Genomic DNA, 23,624 nt, shown 5'->3' with positions numbered 1-23,624 from the left:
CTCCAGCCTTACAACCTTCTGGGTTATCTGCTGTCCTCTAATTCGGAATTCTTGTGTGTCCCCATATACAATTACTCCACTATTGGCGTTTTGACCTTCACTTACTGAGGCTCCAAGCTCTGATACTGTCTGCCTATATCTCTGTGCCTCCTCCTTGAAGCCATTCCTTAAAAGTTACCTCTTTGTTCAAATTTCTGGTCATCTGGCTTAGTGTGATTTTTTTTTTGTTTTATAATCTTCAAGTGCTTTGGGAAGTTTTGTTACATAAAAAATACAATATAAGTCTAAGTTGCTGTTTTTATTATTATCCCTTCATGCAAGCTAGGCCTTAAGTAGCCTTTTATTGAATACATGATGATTTGCTGCTGCACATCAAAGCGAGTCCCTTATCTGTCCCTTCCTAAGAGGATTTTAGGATAAGTTGAGGAACGAAGCTCCAAGAACATAAAATCTCCTTTTAAGACCAGAGTAAAGGAAACGTAAAATATATTGCTCAAATTCAATCAAGGCTCTCAATCAAGCATACACCTTGAATATACACAATTTGAGGATCTTAAACCTGTAGAATATGCTATCCTTTCTACTTTACTGCTGCCATAAGAATCCAATTAACATAAATCAGTCATGATATTTTGAACTTAATGCACCAAGTTAGTTGGTACAGATTGTCAAGATTATATATGCATGTCTCACTGGCATCTCCATCTATATCAGACTGTAGTAATGGTCAAGATATAACATCTGTGAAAAGGCCGATGTTAGTTTTATTTATTTATGTGAACTACAATTTTAACTCCCTTGTCATGTGCCCCAAAGAATAGGAACAAAATAAATCTCCCAAGTTAAAGATGTCATAGGTATGAATACATTCAGTGGCATCTCACTGTATAATCAGAGTTTCATAAAACCATTCTTTTTCTCAGTTTAGACATGGCTGATAAAGCTGCCTCTTGTTCTTGGCCAGTTTAGTCTCATGCAGAAATGATAACATGATTTCATTGTCTTTTCATATATCAGGTGGATAGTTCAGAGACTATGACTGATTCTGACACAGATAGTAAAGGCCTTCGGGAGTTCCATTCTATTGGAGTACAGGTTGAAGATAATAAACGGTAAGTCACTTGTTTTAACTCAGTAGGACGTGTCCATCATTTGCTATTCATAGCATCATAGAATCGTACATCTCAGAAAGTCAATCAGCCCATCATGTCCTCACTATTGTTCTATCACAATAACTGTACAACTCTTTCCCTTGAAATATATATCTAAATCCCTTCAAAAGTTGCTGTTCACTCTATTTCCAGCACCCTGCTATGTGATGCAATTAAATAATCACTGTGAGAAAAGGAAACTTGAATATCATTTCCATTTTTAAGTCTTATCTCCCATATGCAACAAAATTGCATTGAGCACACAGAATTTATGTCACATCATGCCTTCTTAACAGTAATTATCTGGTAACATATTACATTTCCTATGATTTATATCACATACAACTAATGCAGTGCAATATTTTGATTTATAATGTGTTTGTAAGGAAGTACATTTGCTTGCCAGATGCTTTTGCATAAGGTCCATCGGCTAACATTCACCAATCCAATATTCAAAGAACTCACTGGGCAATAAATAGGCATTATGTTATAGAAATATGATACTTGTGAATTTGGCTCCATCCTGGGAGTGCAGGATCAGTAAATGTTAAAAGTATGATTTGTGCTGACATTAGTGACACTCATTTCAATTTACAGAATTCTGTCTCATAAATCAGGAACAAAAAGTGTTGGGAAAAAGAAAAACGCAGGACAGCACTACAAGGGGAGAGAAGCTGTGTTTATTTTTAAGGTCGATGATTGAAAAAGATCATTGACCTGATTGTGAATCCAATGTCTCTTCACAGATTTTTACACCTTTGTTTGCTGCCAGATCTCAAAGTGCTTATTTACCCTGGGGTGTGTTTCCACTGGTGTCAGGGAATGCCCCAGTGAAGCTATTCTTATTGTGTGGCATTTTTAATTTAGTTGTTCATCATAGTCAAACCTGCTCCTGTCCTCAAACAACGTTTAAACATGCACAAAAGCCCAAACGTATCCTGAGCTGATTTGCTTTCCTCTTTGCCTAGCCCAGTGTGATGCCGTATTGCCTCCACCTACCATGTGTCTGGGGTTCTCCCCGAGAAAGATTAACCCACCACCATATGAGAATACAAAGCAGTTGACTTCTTTCAGCGCTCCATTTGCCCACGAAGCCACTAGGGGGAGTTAGTGGTCACCTTTACTGTAACACTTGGTCCGAGAATTACAGTGATCTTGCAGTTCACAGCATTAGCAAAGTTTCAGCAGAGGAGAATTCCACTCTCTAAAGGTTCAATCGAGAGATTGATCCTCCTACCCAGTGTGGAAAGCTATTTCTCCCCCCTTTTCTCATTGCAGTATCTAGAAAGCACCGTACTTCTGCTCAGCTGCCAGTACCTGTTCACTAGTCCATTACAAGTCATTGAAAATTCAATAGTCTCAGAAGTGTTCTTTTCGCCTGTTGTGGAGTTCACCTCATAGCTCTTCAGCCAGCCTTATCCATATGTTTAGTGGGTGATTAGTGTCTTCGTTCAAGGAATCATTTTGCCTGCTGGCTGTGAAATAAACAATTCTCTGCTGCAAGTAAATAATTTATTTCCCCGATTGCCCTGCACAAAATGAACATCAATGAGAGAGTGTAATGTAATGTGTGGTCCTGATTACTGAAAAGCATTCCCAGAAGTGAGCGCCTCGCTAAGTGAAGATTTTGGAACTAACACTGTACTTGATGACACTCAACTTCTTCTCTGTCAACCCCAAGGCTATTGTCTTTTTCTTCTCTTGCTTAACCAGGATAAAGATCTGTATTCTCCTGCTAAATGTCAACAAAATGCAATTCATTCAATTGGTAAAACAACAGAAAAACTGGAAATACCACATTCAGAAGCATCAGTGCAGAGAGGTACAAAGTTATTATTTCACATCAATGATTTGCCATCAGAACGTCTCAGTACTGGCCCGGGCCTGTGCCCCAAACAACTTTCAGTAGCTCTCGGTGCCTTAGCGAACTAATTTTAACGTCGTTATTGTTCTTTCCAGGGACCCTGCATGGCCTTGCTGCACCCAACATCAGCTGCATATCTCTGCATCAGTGTTCAAAATATTTTCTTTTCTGAGCCCAACTCTTGAGATTTCTCAGGAGCTCCTTTATGGTTTTCACAGGCTCCTTTACCACTCTTGCTAACTTCTTCATTGCATAATCATAAATACCCTACAGTGTGGAAGCAAGCTATTTTTCCCATCAAGTCCACACCAATCCTCCGAGGAACATCCCACCCAGACTCACCACACCTCCACCCCCCCAACCCTATCCTGGCATTTCCCATGGCTAATCCGCCTAGCCTGCACATCCCTGGACAATATGGGCAGTTTAGCATGGCCAATCCATCTAACCTGCAAAACTTTGGACTGTGGGAGGAAACCAGAGCAACCAGAGGAAACCAACGCAGACATGGGGAGAATGTGCAATCGCCTGCGGGTGAAATCGAATCTAGGTCCCTGGCGCTGTGAGGCAGCAGTTCTAACTACTCTTGCTGTGAGCCACTGTGCGTAACAATGTCTTCTATGTTTGTGTTAAAATAAGGGGGGAATTTGACCTCTTGCAGAAGCAGAATGAGAAGAATTCAACAATATGCTGAAAAGGGTTACTATTCCAATAATCTTAAAAACACAACATAAGAAGGAAACATTTATTTCCTAGACATCACTGTGTATAAATCAACCCAAGACAATAAACAAAAGTTAGCAACAAAAGTATTTTTGAAAGAACAACTCTCACACTTACCTATGGACTGATGAGGTTACAGCTAAATGGTTGCGTGCTTATCTCAAACTGTCATTGCACCTCATGTAATTCAGAATATATAAGGCAGTTTAAAAATGATATTGCATAAATACATTTCTTTATGAAATGAACCAGTTTAATTGACACAATATTTGTGACAGTTGCATGTACCACATTTTCCCCAAGCAGTATATCCTGTACCCCTGCAGTTTTCATCCAGAGGCTCCACATTATTTTGCTAAGGGTTCATTACCTCCGTTTTCTTAGTCCATATCACTTTGTTGAAAAGTTGTAAAATGTTGTCTCCTCATTTCAGACCCTTTAAACTATTTTAAATCCTTTACATCCTTTGCAGATCTGCTGCCCAATTTGCAGACCATCTCCCTACATCCTACCACCCCCCCCCCCTCCCCGCAACCCACCCCAGCAACAGTCCGTCTTCATCCACAGCTCCTCCCATCCCTACCAGCACTCAGGCCCACACCACTTCAGCTCCTCTATGCCTCCCCAGATGTCCCATCATCTCCCAACCACAACAGCTACTCACTCTGCACCTCACTTCCCCTCCAATCCTTAGCATCACTCCACGGGCGTCTGCTTCTGGCCACATACTCAGGTCTCTAACTCCAGTGAGTTCATAGTGAGCCTACATGGGAGAAAACCAGCCTGTGATTAGGGGATTGGCTCCTCACCATTTCCTTCTATTCTGTTGACAGGGTTGACTTTGCTCCAGTTGGTCACCCTCAGGGGTGTATTTCCTTTGGTGATCTGGGAAACTTTAGGACCAGTTCTGCATGCCAAAGTACTTGGATACTTTGATTGCTGCCTTGCATATGCCTATAAATGACAAGTCAAAGAATTCTTAAAGACAACCTAGGATCAAATACAAATTAAACTAGAAACCTCGCTAGGAAGGATGAGAGAAAGGCACTATCACCACATTTTTACAGAAGGTTATGATATTCTAGGTGAATGAGTACAACAGGAGGATTTGGATCAATTAGGAAGGATAACTATTAATAAAAAGATAGTCCTGTAAACATTGATGGAAATGCCTCTATGTTCTGATGATGTGAAAATATATGGGTTGAAATTAGAAATAAGGAAGGGATGATCACCATGAGGGGATTGTACCAAAGGCTCCCCATAGTCTGAGGGAAATTGAGGAGCAAATGTGTAGAGAGATCTCGGATATATGTAAGCATAATGGGGTTGTAATAGTCGGGAATTTTCATTTCCCAAGCACTGACTGGGGCTGCCATAGTTTTAAAGGTTTGGATGGCAAGGAATTTGTTAAGTGTGTTCAAGAAAATTTTCTTTATCAATATGTGAATGTGCCTACTAGAGAAGGATCAAAGCTTGACCTTCTCTTGGGAAATAAAGCAGCACAAGTGGCTGAAGTGTTAGTTGGGGAACACTTTGGTACTAGTGATCATAATTCCATTAGTTATAAAACAGTTACAGAAAAGGAAAGGCCTTCTCTAAAAGTTAAAGTTCTTAATTAGTGTAAGGCCCATTTTAAAGGTAGGAGACAAGAACTCTCAAAAGTTGATTGAAGTAGACTGTTCATAGGTAAATGGACAATTGGGAGGTTTTCAAAAGTGTGATAATGACAGTTCAGAAGTACTATCTTCCTGTTCAAGGGAAAGGTAAAGCTGATAAGATTAGGAAACAACAGATGAATAAAGATATTGAGGTTCTAGTTAAGAATAAAAAATTAGATATATATAACTGGGACTAAATGATTCTCTTGAAGACTATAAAGTGAAGGGGCATTCTAAAGAGGAAAATCAGGAAGGCAAAGAGAAGATATGAGATAGCCATGACAGATAAAGTTAAAGATAATCCAAAGAGATTCTACACATACGTTAAGAGCAGAAGAGCAGCTAGAGAGAGAGTATAGCCCCTTAAAAGTCAATGATGTTGCCTATGCGTGGGACCACAGGAGATGGGAGAGATATTAAATGAATATTTGGAGTCAGTTTTTCCTGTGGAGAAGGAAATAGAATCTGGAGAACACGGGGAAATACATATTGATATTATGGAAAACAGTCTACATTACAGAAGAGGAAGTGCTGGAGGCCTTGGAAAACATAAAGGTAAATAAATCTCCAGGACCTGATTAAGTGTATCACAGAACATTGTGGAACATTAGGGAGCAAATCACAGGGACCCCAGCGAAAATACTTGTATTGTCAGTAACCATGGGCGAGATGCTGAAGCACTGGAGGACGGTTAATGTTGCTCCTTTATTTAAGAAAAGATGTAAGGAGAGATTGGGGAACCAGAGACCTGTGAGTCTGACAGTGGTGGTGGGTAAGTTGTTGGAAGTGATTCTGAAAGATAAGGATAGTCAGCATGGCTTTGTGCAAGACGGACCAAGATGCTGAGGGAATATGAGTGATAAAAAAAAGGTACTAATTTCCAGATTACTTCCTGAAGCTACAGGTGAATTGGCACAGGGTCAAATGGGTTTGGAGAAATGGGTTCAAATTCATGTGACATTGGCAATAGAACTGGAGAAAGAAGGATCTGTTCTGATGAGATTGGCTCCATGTGAATCATGCTGGACCAGAGTCCAGAAGAATTGCATAACTGATCTGTAGATGGGGCTGGCATTCAGTTACATAGAAAATTAGCAAACTGAAGGTAGAAGAGAAAGTAGGATTGAAGGTTAGTGGTGGAGGATTGTTACCAGAAAATAAAAGGGACAGAATATCATGTTGTATCAAGGAACCATAAAAGTGTAGGAAGATTCAATCATAGAACAAATTTAAAAGCTTTGTATCTTAATGCAAGAAGTATTCAAAATAAGATAAATAAACTGACAATACAAATGGAAGTAAATGACTAAGACCTCATAGCCATTATGGAAACATGATTACAAGGAGATCAAAACTGGGAGCTTAACATTCAGGGATATTTGACTTTTTGGTTAGACAGAAGGGATGGTAAAGGTGATGGGTTAACACTGTCAAAAAGAGGTGAAATGAGGACAGTTGTAAGAGACACTCTAGGTTTGTAGATGTAAAGTCCATTTGGGCGGAGGTAAAAAAAACAGCATGGGAAAGAAGACATTGATAGGTGTCGTGTACAGAGCCCAACCAGACCCCAATCTGTAGGAAAGGCTATAAGTTAGCAAATAAGAGGAGCACATAAAAAGGATAGAGCAATAATTATAGTTGACTCTAGTCCTGGCCCTTATGGCTTACATTGTAGGATCCTAAAATAAGTTGCAGCAGGGATAGTGGATGCATTGCCACTAATTTTCCAAAAATCCTTAGATTCTGGAAAACTACCAGATGATTGTAAGACTCCCAATTTGACACCCTATTCAAAAAGGGAGGAAGGCAAAAAAAAAAGATAACTACAGGCCAACTAACCTAACATCTATTGTTGGAAAAGTATTGGAATCAATTATTAAGGAAGTAGTAGCAGATTCAGCATGGGTTCATGAAACAGAAATCATATTTAACTAATTTAATAGAGTTTTTTTGATGAAGTCTCAATCAGAGCAGATTGAGGGGAACCAATAGATGTGTTGTATTGGAGTTTCAGAAGACGTTTGACCAGGTACATCACAAAAGATTAATAGTTTGACCAGGTACATCACATAAAATAAGAGTCCATGGTGATAGAACACGGTGGCTCAGTGGTTAGCACTGCTGTCTCACAGCACCAGGGTCCCAGGTTCAATTCCATCCTTGGGTGACTGTCTGTGTGGAGTTTGCACATTCTCCCCGTGTCTGCATGGGTTTCCTCCAGGAGCTCTGGTTTCCTCTCACAGTCCAAAGATGTGCAGCTCAGGTGAATTGGCCATGCTAAATTGCCCATAGTGTTAGGTGCATTAGTCAGAGGGAAATGTGTCTGGGTGGGTTACTCTAAGGACAGTCAGTGTGGACTTGTTGGGCCGAAGAGTCTGTTTCCACACTGTAGGGAATCCAATCTATTATATTGGCATGGAAAGAGAATAGCCAATGGGCGAAAACAGTGAATGTGGATAATGGGTTCTTTATCAGCTTGGTGACTCATGACGTTTGGATTCCCCAGGGATCAGTGCAGCAGCTTTTACAATATATATTAACCTCTTGGAGTGAATGTACTGTAACCAAATTGTTAAACAACACAGAAATAAGCGGAAAGGCAGACTGCGAGAGTCTACAGAGAGATATTGATAGGTTAAATACATGAGCAAAAAGTTGTTAAATGCTGTACAATAGGGGAAAAATGGGAAAGTGTTCATTTTGGAAGGGCAAACTAAAGAAGAGTGTGAGTAAATAAAGGAAACCTGTAGAAAGCTGCAACATGAAGGAACTTGGGAATATTTGTGCACAAAATGCAGAAAGCTAGCACACAGGTGCAGCAGATTCATCAGGAAGGCTTATGGAATGTTGGCCCTTATTTACAGGGGTTTGAAGTAAAGGAATGGGAAGTTTTACTGCAACTGTAAAAGGTGCTGGCGAGACCACATCTAAAGTGCTGTGAACAGTTTTGGTCTCCTTATTTAAGAAAAGATATCATTTCATTGGAGCAATTCAGAGAAGGTTCACTCAGATGATCCCTGATATGGAGGGATTATCTCATGAGCAAAGGCTGAACATTTTGGGATTCTACACATTGGAGTTTGGAAGAATTAGAGGTGTTCTCATTGAAACATGTAGGATTCTCAAAGGGCTTGAGAGAGTTGATGCTGAAAAGATATTTCCACCATGGGAAAGTCTTGGACCAGAGTGCATAGTGTCACAATAAAGGGGTTGTTGGGAGCCCTTAAATATTGTATTGGAAGCAGAATTCATGATAGATTTTAACAGAGAGTCTACAAATATTTAAAAAGACTGAAGACTTCTGAGGGAATAGCAGGGGATTTGAACAAAACGAAAAGCTGTTTCAAATTGACCACACAGACACAAATGACCTTCCCTGTAAAGCAATATACTGGGAATCTACTTTGCACTTTTTCTGATACGTTCCTGTTCCTTAATTCAGTACTGGTTTGATTGACTGACTAGGACACTGAACAAATCCATACAATGTGAATTGAGGTCTCTATGACAAATTGAGATTTTGAACCCTTCTTGAAGGAAACCTGGGAATAAAAGGCTGATCACAGTAAAGTGAACAGAAACATATTGCATTGTTTATATAAGCACTCAGTTGATTAATGATTGTAGATAGCTAAGGAAGCCTGTTCCATTTATGTGGTCTAGCCAGTGTGTGATTTCAGCCCCACAACACTATGATTGACTTTCAACTGCCCTCTGAAATGGCCTAGTGAGCTATGCAGTTCCATAGAGCTGTGATGCAGATCAACAACATCAGTAACAGTTCAAGGTAGCTCACCCTCACCAGCTCAATAAAGGGATTGAAAGTATAAGCCAATCTCGCCAACAATACCCACATGCCGTGAATAAGTTTTAAAAGATCTGTTTCTTTATTGGTGATGAGACTCCAGTTTGAAGAACTGTGTTCTGCTGCACAGCTTTCTTGTTACTTTGATCTGTATTATCAAATACTTTAAGTGTTTCCTCTTTGACTATTCTTTTATTCCCTCCACTTCTTCTTGAGCAATCCCCTCCTCTGCACCCCAGCATCATTTGGCTTGGTGTGCACTACCATAAAAAGCGCTTTCAGCCATTTCTGTGTATGGGAGGGAATGCTATGGAAAAGTAAATAAAAGCTGCTGTCTTTGTAACTCTAAGACCCAGATTTTTGAGTGGGCTTTGGAAAACCTGACCTGCATAGTCTTGCACCTTCTGAAACGTTCACAGACTTACGTGTGACTTTTCCTGGGATTTGTGTCTTTTCACACTGGGTTATGCATTTTTCAAGCCACACTTGTCTATGGACTGGGGGTGCGGGGCTCAGCTGGTTAGAAAGGTCAACTTGATTCTCCAGCACAGCACCTCTGCTCCCAGTAAGAGGGACCTGACAGGCTCAGTGAATAGGTTAGAACATGGCAGTTAGAATTTATTGTGAATTTATTCATGTTGGTCAAAAAAATGCAAAGGTAGAATATTTTCTAAACGGTAAGAAGTTGGAATTTACTGGGGATCAAAGAGTTGCAGGTATCTTTGTTCACAAGTCACAAAGGTTAATATGCAAGTGCAGCAAGCAATTAGGAAGGCAAACAGCATGTTGGCCTTCATCACAAGAAGATTGAGTGTAGGAGTAAATATGCTTTGTTAGGGTTGTGTAGAACCTTGGTGATATCTGACCGATACATTCTGGACAGTTTCAACCTCCTTATCTATACCATCTAGGGAGTCTGACAGAGGTTCACCAGATTAATCTGTAGAGTTTCATGGAATGAGGGCCAATATCGTTGTAAATTACAGAATTCTTACAGGACAGGTTAGGGTAACTTTAGGTAATATGTTTCCCCTGACTGGTAAATCTGAGACTGAGACGTATAGGAATAGTGTCAGGATGAGGGTAGGCCGTTTAAGACTCAAGTGATCAAGAATTTCTTCACTCAGAACGGTGAATCTTTAAAGTTTTCGACCGTGGGGCAGTGAAAGCTTATCATTGAGCAGGTTCGAGTCCAGAATGAATAGAATTATGATATCAAGGGAAATGGAGATAGTGTGGGAATGTGCCATGAAGGTATATGATCAGTCTTGATATGGAATGGTGGGCCAGGCTCAATAGGCTGCAAGGCCTACTCCTGTTTTAATGTTTAAAGTCCTTAAACCTCACCCCCCTTCCTCTTTTTGAAATGTATTTTGATGCTATACAACACTGAAATTGTCCTATAATGCTTGATAAACTTATACGTGGCAAGTCAATGGGGAAGTCAACTTAGGTTTACAGGACAGATCCTGATGACAAATCACTGCATTGAAAACAAATTTACATTACAATGCAGCATCGAATCATAATGTTTGAAGGTGTCAAAACAAATTATTACTCTTATACTTTCAAAATGTTCCTAACTCCACACCAGCCCTCCCCTGTGTGAACTCTCCAAAGAGGTGTTTTGTTTACGGTTTAAAAAGTTGAAGAGGTAATTGTGGGCTTTGCACCCAAGGCTTTCCCCAACATCCCAACTGTCCCACACAAAGTTGGTGTAGGGTCAGGAAATTTCAGGAAGCAGAAAATTGTTTCTCCAGCAAAAAAAATGAAGTTCAACATTTCATGACCCAACCGACACAACTACTGGGAGGTGAAAATCCAGCCCCATGTGTTTCAAGGAAGAGTCTGGTTTATTGTGGTTACTTCCTTGGTGACTAACAAACCAAAATGGCTTGGTGCTAAAAAGAAATCACTGCCTGGCATAGTACTAAACCTTGGCAAAAGTGAGGTCTGCAGATGCTGAAGATCAGAGTCGAGAGTGTGGTGCTAGAAAAGCACAGCAGGTCAGGCAGCATCCAAGGACCTGGAAAATCGATGCTTCGGGCAAAATCCCTTCATCAGGAATGGTACTAAACCTTACTGACCATGACTGTTCCAGGTCTTAGCTGATTTTTGTTTGTGCTGAATTAACTGACCTACACATTGTGCCGTATAGTTTTTCGCTTCGTCCCTTTTGGCTAACTAAGTTAACAAGGCAACATAACGATTCCATTCCTCATCTATCTGGTGTAAAGTGTATGTGTGTGTAAGTCACATGAAAAGATGATCAGGCTTGACTGTCCTGCTTTTCATAGTCCAGACCCGTACATGGAGTTGTCATTTGACAGAGACCACAGGCAGGCAGGCAGGCAAGGTGCTAGTGTTGTTGTGTGGGTGGGACTGTGAGTGGGGGAGTACAGTTAGAGAGATGGCCTCAGCGTCCAAACCTATGCTGTCATTTCAGATATCACCTTCAGGAGAGCAGGGTGGAAAATAGGAGTGGATAAAATACCAAGACGTCTTGTAGCTTGCATATTAATTATTCATATTTGGTTTCTCTAGGCATGCCAGATTTAAGCGTTCAAACAGTGTGACAACGAGTGTTCAGGCAGACCTTGAATTGGAGGGTATTCCTGGCCTGTGTGTGAGCACAGAGGACAAGGGATTTCAGTTTGGCCAATCATTCGAGCGGCATTCCTCAGAGCCAGAGCATTCCAATGAGTACACTTCATTCAGAACTGTTCACACACAAGGACAATGGGCATACAAGGAGGATTACCGAATGCGCTATGATAGTGCAGACGCCCAGCGCCAGGACCACTGGGGAGAGGCCAGTGTTCACAGCCTCCCAGATCCTGGCAGAATATCTCCATGCCACAGAGACGGTGACTGGTTTATCAAGTTACTGCAGGCAGAAGTGGAACGATTAGAAGGATGGTGTCAGCAGATGGAGAGAGAAGCTGAGGAAAATGACCTACCTGAAGAGGGTAAGCTGGTTCGACAATCCATTCCATGGAAAGATGCTGTGCCCAAAGGCACTTCCTAGGCTCATTGTCTCCAAATGCTTCACCTTGATCTGTTTTTGTCAAAGCTGGTTTATCATTGCCTTCCTCACTGAGGGACAAGGCTAGGAGATAGGTGGTAAGTCTTCCTCAGACAGAATAACAATCAACCCCTGCCATTGGCACTATTGTAGCTAACTAATAACTGAGCTAATCAAATCTCTTATTGGTAAATAATGTGTTTTTCCTTGCTATAATTTTCATGCATTTCTCTTTGGTTACTTTAGCAACCTCCAATGCTTTGAATTCACTGTCTGTAAACCTGTCCCAAGCCTCTGCCCAGAATGCCATCTCACTGTTACTCCATGCATGGAAATTGCTGAGTTATACCGTTCTTAAATTTTGTTTTCCCACTGTCCAACTTACAACATTCCCACAGCTGGGAATATAAGACCTGAAGCAATCTGGATCAGACACGCACAGGAATTGCAGTAAAATCCCTTCCAACTATGAACACACAAACACAGCACAGGAGTAGGCCACTCAGCCCTTCGAGCCTGCTGTGGCATTCAGTAAGATATTGGCTGACCTCAACTCTACATTCCTGCACATCCCCAATAATTTTTCTTTATCATTCTGTCTTCCTAAGAAACATTTACTATTTTTCTGCGAATATGTTTGATTAGATCCAAGCTTTGGGAACCCATGGCCTACTGATACTATTTAAGAGACTTATTAATCCAGACAATGTTCTGGGGACCCGGGACTATGGCAGGCGCTTGAGTTTGAATTCAACAAAACTCTGGAACTGAGAGTCGAATGATAACAGTGAAACAATTGCTGATTGTCAGGAAAAACCAACCTGATTTACAAATATCCTTGAAGGAAGGAATCTGCTGCCCTTCCCTGGTCTGGCCTACACATGACTTCAGACCCACAAAATGTGGTTAACTCTCAGCTATCCTCAGGACTTCTAAGGGTAAGAAATAAATGCTGGCCCAGCCAGCAAAGCCCACATTCTGTGAATGAATAAAAATGAACTAAACAAAGTTTGCAAAGAAAATATAAATGAGTTGAAAAGTGGGGTTAATTGGATATATGTGTCAGAGAGCCAGCGTTGGTGTCATTTTCCCCCCTCCCCTTTCTGAAGTTGCAGATTGCCAGAATATGGTTTCATAATTACCATTCATCGCCCAATGGTTACAGTTCATGTGCGTGATTTTACAACAAATGTTGACAGACAGTTTGACTGTGTGTACCAGCCCCACACAACCTTACCTGACATTTGTTTACAGTCAAAGGTGATGATTTTGGACTCTTCCTAGAATGGGGAAGTAAGTCCAGCTGTAATCCTGTATAACATTTGCCAACTATGCACAACTTGAAGATCCAAAATAGGATCTTACTTAATGTATAAGTAGTTGAGCTTGCTGAAGTAACAGGGAATTTCCACAATTTTATTTTCCATTTGAGTGTTTATACAGTAAAATTGTGAACTGATCAGCAACTAGAAAAAAAAACATTCATTTTCTTTGAGCATAATCCAAAAATTTAAATGAATGTGATCTGATTTTCAGGCTAACACTCCACTTCAGTCTATGTCCTCAAATTAAACTACAGAAGGTGGACATTCAGCCTCTGACGAGCTGAAAATGTGTTGCTGGAAAAGCACAGCAGGTCAGGCAGCATCCAAGGAACAGGAGACCTCTGACACATTCAGCCTCTGACACCAATGCTGGCACTGTGACACATATATCCAATTAACCCCACTTTTCCACATATTCCCAAAAACTCTGCAATCCTTTCCTTTGCAAGCTAAGAAACCATTTTCTTTAGAGCATTACTGTTTGAATCTGCTTCCACTACCTTTCAAAACATGCCATCCACACTGTAACAAGACATTGCAGAAAGTAAATTGAATGAACACTGCTAATGTCTCATGAAAAAGGATGGTTATCTTTTAAATCACAGATTTGACTATTGTGCTCATAATACTGACGCACTTTGTCCCCTTTAAGTCATTATGTCTATTGACTTATTTTTGCTCCTTCTTTCAATCTCCTGGCATTTTGTCTGGCTCACCAGCTGCCAGAGTGAGCATATGACTCAATGCCCTTCTGTCTATATCATTGTAACTGGGCAATTCGCCTTTCAGAGCAGCTGAAGAGTGGCATTGGCAGAGTCCTGGGAACAGATTGCTTGACTCCCTTCATGAGGAGATTGATACATGCTCAGGGAAGTGATCTGAATATTGTTGTTTACTTATGATAAACAACTCTGTGCCCTGATGCAATGATTGTATTCAGAATTTAATGCACTCTGTCTTGTGTTTCAGTACTTGAGAAGATTCGCAGCGCAGTTGGCAGTGCCCAGCTTCTCATGTCACAGAAGTTCCAGCAGTTTTACCGACTATGTCAGCAGAATATGGTAAATCATAGTAGTTGTGTGTGTTCATTTTGGGAAGTAAGGGGAATTGTATCTCTGTTTCGCTGCATCAACTTTTCACATATCTCAAACTGCTTCCCTCATCTTTAAAGAGTCTATCCAGCACGACCCCTTTTAAAACTGAGTACGAAGCAACTATGATGAACCACAGCATTGCGCTTCTATTTCTGTTTTGAAAAAGCAGACTTCAGTTTTCAAAGTTTTCTGAGAATTCTGTCCCAGGTGATGATCAGCAATTGAATGGTGTGAGAGGCTTCACATACTAAACAGCCTACCTCAGTTCAATGCAGAGAATTTTATTTCAAGGAGTTATTGAGTTCGACAGGATGAGGGTAGAAGAACAATGTATTGAGGCTATGCAAGATTCAAGTATGTATTTGCATATGGGTGTGTGTGCATGCTGTGAGTTGCCTCACACACATAACATTTCAAAAACTCTTCCAAGCCAAGTTCCCTGATAAAATTACCAGAATTCATCATTGTGCATGTATTTGGAAAGGCAAGGACGGATTTGGAATAGTCAACATGGTTTTGTGCGTGGGAAATCATGTCTCACAAACTTGATTGAGTTTTTTTTGAGAAAGTAACAAAGAAGATTGATGAGGGCAGCACAGTAGATGTGATCTATATGGACTTCAGTAAGGTGTTCGGCAAGGTTCCCCATAGGAGATTGATTAGCAAGGTTAGATCTCACGGAATACAGGGAGAACTAGCCATTTGAATACAGAACTGGCTGAAAGGTAGAAGACAGAGGGTGGTGGTGGAGGGTTGTTTTTCAGACTGGAGGCCTGTGACCAGTGGAGTGCCACAAGGATCGGTCATTTACATAAATGATTTGGCTGCGAGCATAAGAGGTATAAGTTGGCAAGTTTGCAAATGATACTAAATTTGGAGGTGTACTGGACAGCAAAGAGGGTTACCTCAGATTGCAATGAGACCTTGACCAGATGGGCCAATGGGCTGAGAAGTAGCAGATGGAGTTTAATTCAGAAAAATGCAAGGTGCTGCATTTTGGGAAAGCAAATCTTAGCAGGACATATACACTTAATGGTAAGGTCCGAGGGAGTGTTGATGAACAAAGAGACCTTGGAGTGCAGGTTCATAGTTCCTTGAAAGTGGAGTCGTAGGTAAATAGGATAGTGAAGAAGGTGTTTGGTATGCTTTCCTTTATTGGTCAGAGTATTGAGTACAGGAGTTGGGAGGTCATGTTGCAGCTGTACAGGACATTGGTTAGGCCACTGGTGGAATATTGCGTTCAATTCTGGTCTCCTTCCTATCGGAAAGATATTGTGAAACTTGAAAGGGTTCAGAAATGATTTACAAGGATGTTGCCAGGGTTGGCGGATTTGAGCTACAGGGAGAGGCTGAACAGACTGGGGTTGTTTTCCCTGGAGCGTCAGAGGCTGAGGGGTGACCTTATAGAGGTTTACAAAATTATGAGGGGCATGGATAGGGTAAATAAGCAAAGCCTTTTCCCTGGGGTCGGGGAGTCCAGAACTAGAGGGCATAGATTTAGGGTGAGAGGGGAAAGATATAAAAGAAACCTAAGGGGCAACTTTTTCACGCAGAGGGTGGTACATGAATGGAATGAGCTGCCAGAGGATGTGGGTGGAGGCTGATACAATTGCAACATTTAAGATGCATTTGAAAGGGTATATGAATAGGAAGGGTTTGGAGGGATATCGGTCGGATGCTGGCAGGTAGGTCTAGATTGGGTAGGGATATCTGGTTGGCATGGATGGATTGGACCAGAGGGTCTGTTTCCATGCTGTACATCTCTATGACTCTATCTGACAGAATATTCCACACAAAGAAATAGGGATTCTAAAATTAAATTATAATCCTTTTTCAACAGTTTTTTAAAACTCAAATTAATAATGAGAGTCCTGCTTTAGATTTCTGCATTTGTTGCTTAATTGTGACAAACCTGACACTTAGTTGTTTCTTCTCACATGGACATCACAATTATCAATAGTACTGAATGCACCCAACGATAAATTGAACCTGCCAACATTCAGTTTGGTTAGCTTTTCCCAGTACACTTCAATGTGGTCAATAATAAGGAAAGCTGGACTAGCTCACCATTCTGTTAGTGAAGTAATATCAGGAAAAGAGGATAACTGTACAGTACAAGAATTACAACTGTACAGTACAAGAATTACTAATTTTTTGGTGACGTGGGAGAAAGTTTAGTACAAATTTACAAAAATTCTGGTCATTCTGCATTTGAAAGAGAAAGGTAGTTTAATATTTCTCTGTGGATCAGGCACCAGTCCTGTAATATTAGCCTAACTTCTGTTTTCAGATGTTGAGTAAACTGTTTCACCATTTTATGTTTTTATGTCAAGTCCAATGTTCTTAATCTGTAAATTTTGATATATATTGATGCTCTTAGACAATGGAGTTTACTGCTTGCGGCATGATTTCTATTTGACTGTTTTTAATGCAACCTCAGTGCATTCCTTGGTGGAAATTTATACACTAGATTTGAACCCAAGTCTCACTGAGACACCTTCCTGATACATACACTACGTAGCTGTCATCTTTCGCCAGTTCTGCTTCTCTTTCAAACACACCCCTCATTAATGAGATATCAAACTACTTCACTTTGTGCCAAATTCTCTGTCAATGCTACTATTTTTCCAGACCCTTCTGAGATTGATAATGCACTGCCTGAGGAATAGATCACAGCAAATAGGAGTAGATTATACAGCCCATGAAGCCTGCCTCAGCATTCAGTCTGATCATGGCTGACCTTGGGCTTCAATTCCATGACCCCATCTGATTTTCATATCCTTGATTCCCTGAGGGACCAAGATCTATCTGGCTTGCATTTTAAAAGTGTTCAATAATCATCCACAACCCATAGGGATTCACAGACCTTTGAGTGAAGTATTTTCTTAACATGTCAATCCTTTATGATTAACCCCTTATCCTTAGCCTGTGCAGGAAATGTTCTGGTCAGCTATGCGATGAAAATAACTTGAATCCTCCACCATCACTCTCCATTGTTATGACATGCATGTAAAAGTGTAGGTTGCCACAGCACCCAGACACTTTGGGAGACTGGAGTGCTCAGTCAGCTTGAAAGCCAATATAGACCACATTAGTGTAAACAGCATCCCCTTCTCGCTGGGGTAAATTCAGGACATGCTTCCTAGCCACACAGATGGTGGAGATTACCATCTTAAACCTACCTTCACATAGAGAGCTCAGGCAGAATAGATTCCAGCAGTTTACCAAAGACTGATGTGAGGCTAACTGGCCTGTGATCCCCTGTTTTCTCCATTCCCCTTTTTATGAGAACTGGTATTACATTTGCCAACTTCCAATCTGATGGAACCACTCCCAAACTCAGGCAATTTTGGAAAATCTAGGAAATTGGAGAAACTTAAGGGACTGAAATTGGATAATTCCCTGAACCTAATTACATACAGCTTAGAATTCTAAAGGAGATAGTTGGCAAGATAGTGAATGCAATAAAATCAATTTGCCAAATCCAAATTTTCCAAGGCTTTCTAACTTAGGAACTGATTTAATTCATTTGGTCATTTTATGATTAAATTTAAACTTCTCCTCTTATGCTAATCTATGCTGCACTGGACCTCTACTTTACTCATTTTTGAATACCTTCCTCAAAATTTAATCTTCTTTGGACTGTCAAAAACCTGACAAAAACTCATCAGAAATTCCAACAGCAATTCCATCTCTGAATTCTGACATGAAATCTTCATAGCCCTATTTTTCCACTAGTCTTCACAAATCACTGATAAAATTATTTCTGGATGCTAAACACTTCTATTAAACCTTGCTTGTTGAAGTATTTTATTTGTTCTAATGTTAAAATAATTATCAAAAGGTTTCAGAACTTCTTCAAAATTACATATTGCTTCCTTTACACTGTTTTGAGCTGAAATATTAAACTCCTAATTGTACATAATATTTCTGTTTCTGATTGTTTCTGCTTTGCAATCTACTTTGCATCTTAAGATCTGCTTTCTCCAAGATGTCCACTTCTGTTTTATTTTACTAGTCTTTGCAATGAATTCTTCCCTGGCAATATTATTTCTGATACAATGTCTTCCTAATGTGATTGTTTATTTCCCTTGTTTTAGAAGATTTTAATTTTGCAGTATAACATTGCTACTGCTGCAGACTGATATACTGAAGATTATCTTTGCATTCCATCAGTCAAAATGGGGGATTCCAACCTTTTGCAAATAAAATGGAATATTTGCACATCTTTTACAGCTTCTCTAGATGGATCAACTAATTACAGCCTTAAAATAATTCCCATTTCCTTAATGGTTTTACTAAATAAATCATGCTGCCTGCAGCTTCAACAATGATTGCCATTCTCTTCACTGTTTTACCGAATGAATCCTGTTTCATTAATTGTTTTTTTCTTAGATTATTCCTGCTGCCTGCAGCTCTAAATAATAATCCCCATTGCTTTTTTTTTTGGATACACCCTGCTGTGTGTTTTAAATACGTACTTTCTGCCATTAACATGATTTAATTAATGAATATCCTGCCTTTCTGAAGCCTCTTAACTTGCCTCTTCCATTGGACTTTATTTGCTTTCACTTCTAAGTTGCTTTGTTATTGATTTAATATTGACTTTGTAACTTTCCTGTGTCTGTGATCTTGTTCTCAGTTGCTTCTGTTACATTGATTTTCCTTAATTTATCTGTGCATTCTGGTGCCCACTCATTATAGAGTGACACTTAATCTGAGCTGTATGTACTTGCTCCCAATCCGTAAATTGTGCCATTTATTAATGTCTTCTCTTGCTGACCAGAGACTTCAGCTTTACTCTCAGAGCCTCTAATTTCCATTCACTCTGACTGAACCTTAACTCGAGACCATTCCTATGGACCATCACCACCCAACACAATATGCCAGGGAGTGAGTAATCCTCCAGCCCATGGAGTTGCATGTTCACTATTGGTGCTACAGGTCTCCTACCAGGTAATCGAGATTACCACTGAATCTCGATTCTGCCAGGTTGAATTTTGGCACAAAGCTGCCTTCTTTTCTAAAGCCCTTGAGTGTTAAGCCCTTCTTAACCACTGAATGACTGAACAAGCAGCCTTCTTAAAGCTATAGGAGGCAGCTGAATGGAAGCCGCACCATGTGGGAAGATAAAATCTCAGCACTATGAGGTATCAGGTAGATTTACTATCACCATCCTTTTGCTTTATAGGAAGCTACAGCATCTAGAATAGTCGAGACAAACCACTAGGTAGTCTAATGAGAAGGGTTCTCGCCTTAAACAAGACATAGTGTTTGCTTGATCACAATTAGGTATAAAGTGACATTAAAGTGTTAGATATTGTTACAAAGACTTTGAGGAAGACCTAGACCCTGGGTCCTACTCCTTCAAGATCCTGAGTTCTCCCTATTAAGACCAAAAGATATTATCAAGTGGAGTGGTGCCCAAGGCATTCTTCAGCATTAACCCTTTCAGATCCATTACACAATGCCCTTTTTAGCAACAGGCCACCACAACCTTCAGAACAGTCAGTAATTGGACTGTGGGGGTTGGGAAAGTTGCAGGAATACAGTGGTGTCTGCCTGGTCACTACTTTAATCTTCCCCCAGCACCATTGCCTGTCAAGTTTAAAATCATTGGCCAAAGAATGTGCAAGGAGCGTAACAGTGCTTAGTGATAATTTTGAATTTAGAAATTTGTTTCCCATACACCATAGTTTCAGAATAGACATATTGCTGCTGAATTTTCAATACTTTGAAAATATTCAACTGTTTTCTGCACCTCTGCATTGTATTGAACAGGTGAACAGGTCAGCTCTACTTTTGCCCAAACCTTCTCAGAATTCATTTGTTCTCTCCTCCCCCCATCCCAACCACCTTCACTGTCCACTCCAACAGCTTGAAAATATCAATTCATATTCTCCACGGACACTTGAATAAAATTTGTTTTTAATTTCACAATAAGAAATCTTAAGGAAATCTGATTATGAATTGATTGCTTTAATCCAGAAATTATTGGGCTCAATCCTAAAACTAACAGTCCTCAGCAAAGCAAGCATTAGCATTCTCAAGATTAGTTTCATTAGCTTCAGGCAAGGGGAACAAAAATGCACCAAGAGATAATGATCCCTGTTGGAAAGTACCATAATGTGGATGTTGAGTAGGAGCAGTGGGAAGGTAATTGTTACTGTCAGCAGGAGAAATGGTGGGCAATGATCTGGCAACCTTTCTAATGACCTCCTCTTCTGAAGTGAAAATTATCTCCATGGTGTTCCAAAGTGGCAAAAGTCCTGCTTACATTCATGGCCTTGTCTGTAAGAGCAAGAATGGTTACCTGCACATGGTGTTAGATGTTTACCCATGTCCCAATAAGTGCACAATTTTTTTTCTTCAGGAAAGGAAGGAGAAAGCACAAATTAATAAACATTGTTTTTTCCTGAATACCACACGTTCCTGAAACACCTGCATGTTTCTATTCAAGTCCTAGCCTGGCTTGGAAATATATTGCCATTCGTTCAGTGTCGTTGGTCATAATCCTGCAACTTTGTAACAGTCGTGTCAATGTCCCTACGCCACATGGCTGCAGTGGTTCAAGAGGGAAGCTCACCACCACCACCTTAAGGGCAGTTAGGGATAGGCGATAAATTCCGACTGAGTCAGTGATACCTACACCCCACGAATGAATAAATCAAAATTAAAAACAACTCCATCGCCCTCCCCACCAACACCCACAATTGGCAGGGCCTATCGGGATCAGGAAGGTAGTTTTCAACACAGAAACATCTTCTTTCGTTGGTGCTTTTATTCAGTAGTTTTAATTGTAATTTCTTTCTTGTTGCCTATTTTGTGCTCTCAGGATCCAAATGCTTTTCCTTTGCCTACGTCCCAGGATCTTGCAGGATTCTGGGATCTCTTGCAGCTGTCGGTTGAGGATGTGACTTTGAAGTTTGATGAACTTTTGCAGATAAAAGCAAATAATTGGAAATTGCTGGAGGCTTCAGACAGAAAGGTAGGCCCGCACATGTCCACTATAACTCACTATTGTGCTGTTCTCAGTTTTGTTCTTTATTTGTTTACTGAATTTTTAAGTGGTCATGAAAACACGGTTGATGAGAAAATTCTATAACCACACTATTAAGTTTCATTATTTTTTTTTAATTGCAATCCTGGTTGGAAGACAGCTTTTGGTTAAAACTTGCACCTTGTCCTAAGGGAGTAACAGAACAATGCATAGAGAGGAAATGAGAAGACATATGTGCCTTGTTGAATGACATGTTTCCCTGAATGGGTATTACATTTAGTGTAAAATTACCATAAAGAGTAATATCTCCACTCTTATAAAAGGAGAAGTTTGTTTTAAAATGGTTAAAAATGTAAAATGCCACAAACATTGAACAACAGTGTTTAGTGGTGCATCACATGAAGAAGATCAAAAACAATTGTAATGCTGCTACAACCCAACAAAGGGAAAATGGAGACCGTTAGCATCAGGGGACCAATAATACCATTGAATAATCAGACTTTGAGGAAGCTTTTGAAAGAGAAGAATCATAGAATCCCAACAGTGTGAACACAGGCCACCCAGCACAACAAGTTCACACCGATCCTCTGAAGAGTAACCCACCCTGCCTTATTATTCTACATTTACCTCTGCAAATCCCTGAACACTATGGGCAATTTATCATGACCAAGTCACCTAACCTCCACATGTTTGGATTGTGGGAAGAAACCAAAGCACCCAGAGGTCACCCACACAGACAAGGGGAGAATGTGCAAACTCCACACAGACTGACAGTCACCTGAGGCTGGAATCAAACCGGGGTCCTTGGCACTCTGATATTGTAGTACTAACTGCTGAACCACCATACCACCCCACAGAGGGCAGGGAAAATTCAATTTAATAAGAAGTGAAGCTCCAGAGAGGGCAAATGTTTTTGCAATGAATGAGCACTAGCTATTGGTACAACAGAGGGAGTGAGAGACGAAAAAAAGCCAATGGTAGAGGTGATGAAGGTGAATGCAGGAGTGTCAGGCAAAAAGGGGATCACCTATGTAGGGTAAAGACAAATTATATTAGGATTTGGAAGAAAGGACAAAAAATTTGAAGTTAACTCATTGAACTATATTGTTCCATTGGGGCTTACACAAAATGGTGATGATGAATGAAAAGATCTTTCATCAGTTGCTAGTTATCAATTAGTTGAAGACCGTACCTTTCTCCTCAAGAAGACACTTTTCATCCAAATTCCTTTTCACAGTCCCACATTGACTGAGATTATCAACCCATTCCTCTCCTCCAGCTCAGGGTTTATGCGAATGCATTGTCAATGCTCCCCTATGCTATCCAATATCAAATGTTTCTTTACTTACTGAAGTTATAGAATATTTTGCATCTTCAGAATCTTCTGGTCAGTTTCTGCCCCACCCACAACATTATTGTACATTGTCAAATTTCCCAGTGACCTTGTTATACTTCCTTATCCTCCTGGGTGGGGGTCACTCCACTGCATTTGACACTGTCAGCTACTTGCCTGAAGCAATCACCTGGGTTGTGTTTTGTTTCTGTTGTATTATGACACTGCATCATAAGAGTAGCTGTTTGAACTATTTTTCTGTCCATACGTTTACATACTACCATGGGAACTGGTATTGTGATAATGATCCCATAGTGTCGTAGAGTTGTACAGCACAGAAACAGACCCTTTGGTCCAATTCGTCCATGTTGACCATATTGACTATGTTAATTTAGTCCCATTTCCCAGCACTTGGCCCATATCCCTCCTACTCATTTACCCATCCAGATGCCTTTGAAACATTTGCTGATGACATCTGCCTCTACATTTCCACCTGTTCATTGATTCTATGTCTGTTCTTACCATCTCCAACTATCTGACAATAAGATCTTGATGATTTTTTAAAAACCCTTTAATTTAATTTTGGCCACACTAAAGCCAGTTCTCTTTAACTTATCGCTGTATCTCCATCTCTCTTTCTCAT

At 40.3% G+C, this 23,624-nt stretch overlaps 1 protein-coding gene across 5 annotated transcripts in view; it reads left to right on the top strand.

The window, feature by feature from the left end:
- Nucleotides 1-23,624, top strand: part of LOC140453638 (disks large-associated protein 2-like) — a 723,320-nt gene that overhangs the window by 678,611 nt on the left and 21,085 nt on the right. For all 5 annotated transcript variants that reach the window (XM_072548503.1, XM_072548501.1, XM_072548502.1 and 2 more), the window contains 4 exons: nucleotides 1,018-1,112; nucleotides 11,749-12,173; nucleotides 14,524-14,615; nucleotides 21,484-21,636. In XM_072548503.1, the coding sequence (XP_072404604.1) occupies nucleotides 1,018-1,112; nucleotides 11,749-12,173; nucleotides 14,524-14,615; nucleotides 21,484-21,636 (765 nt within the window). The remainder of the gene's footprint in view (nucleotides 1-1,017; nucleotides 1,113-11,748; nucleotides 12,174-14,523; nucleotides 14,616-21,483; nucleotides 21,637-23,624) is intronic.

This window comes from Chiloscyllium punctatum, chromosome 27 (assembly GCF_047496795.1).
Source record: "Chiloscyllium punctatum isolate Juve2018m chromosome 27, sChiPun1.3, whole genome shotgun sequence".
Taxonomy (NCBI): domain Eukaryota; kingdom Metazoa; phylum Chordata; class Chondrichthyes; order Orectolobiformes; family Hemiscylliidae; genus Chiloscyllium; species Chiloscyllium punctatum.
Note: the sequence above shows the minus strand (reverse complement) of the source record. Positions and strands in the feature narration are given on the sequence as shown.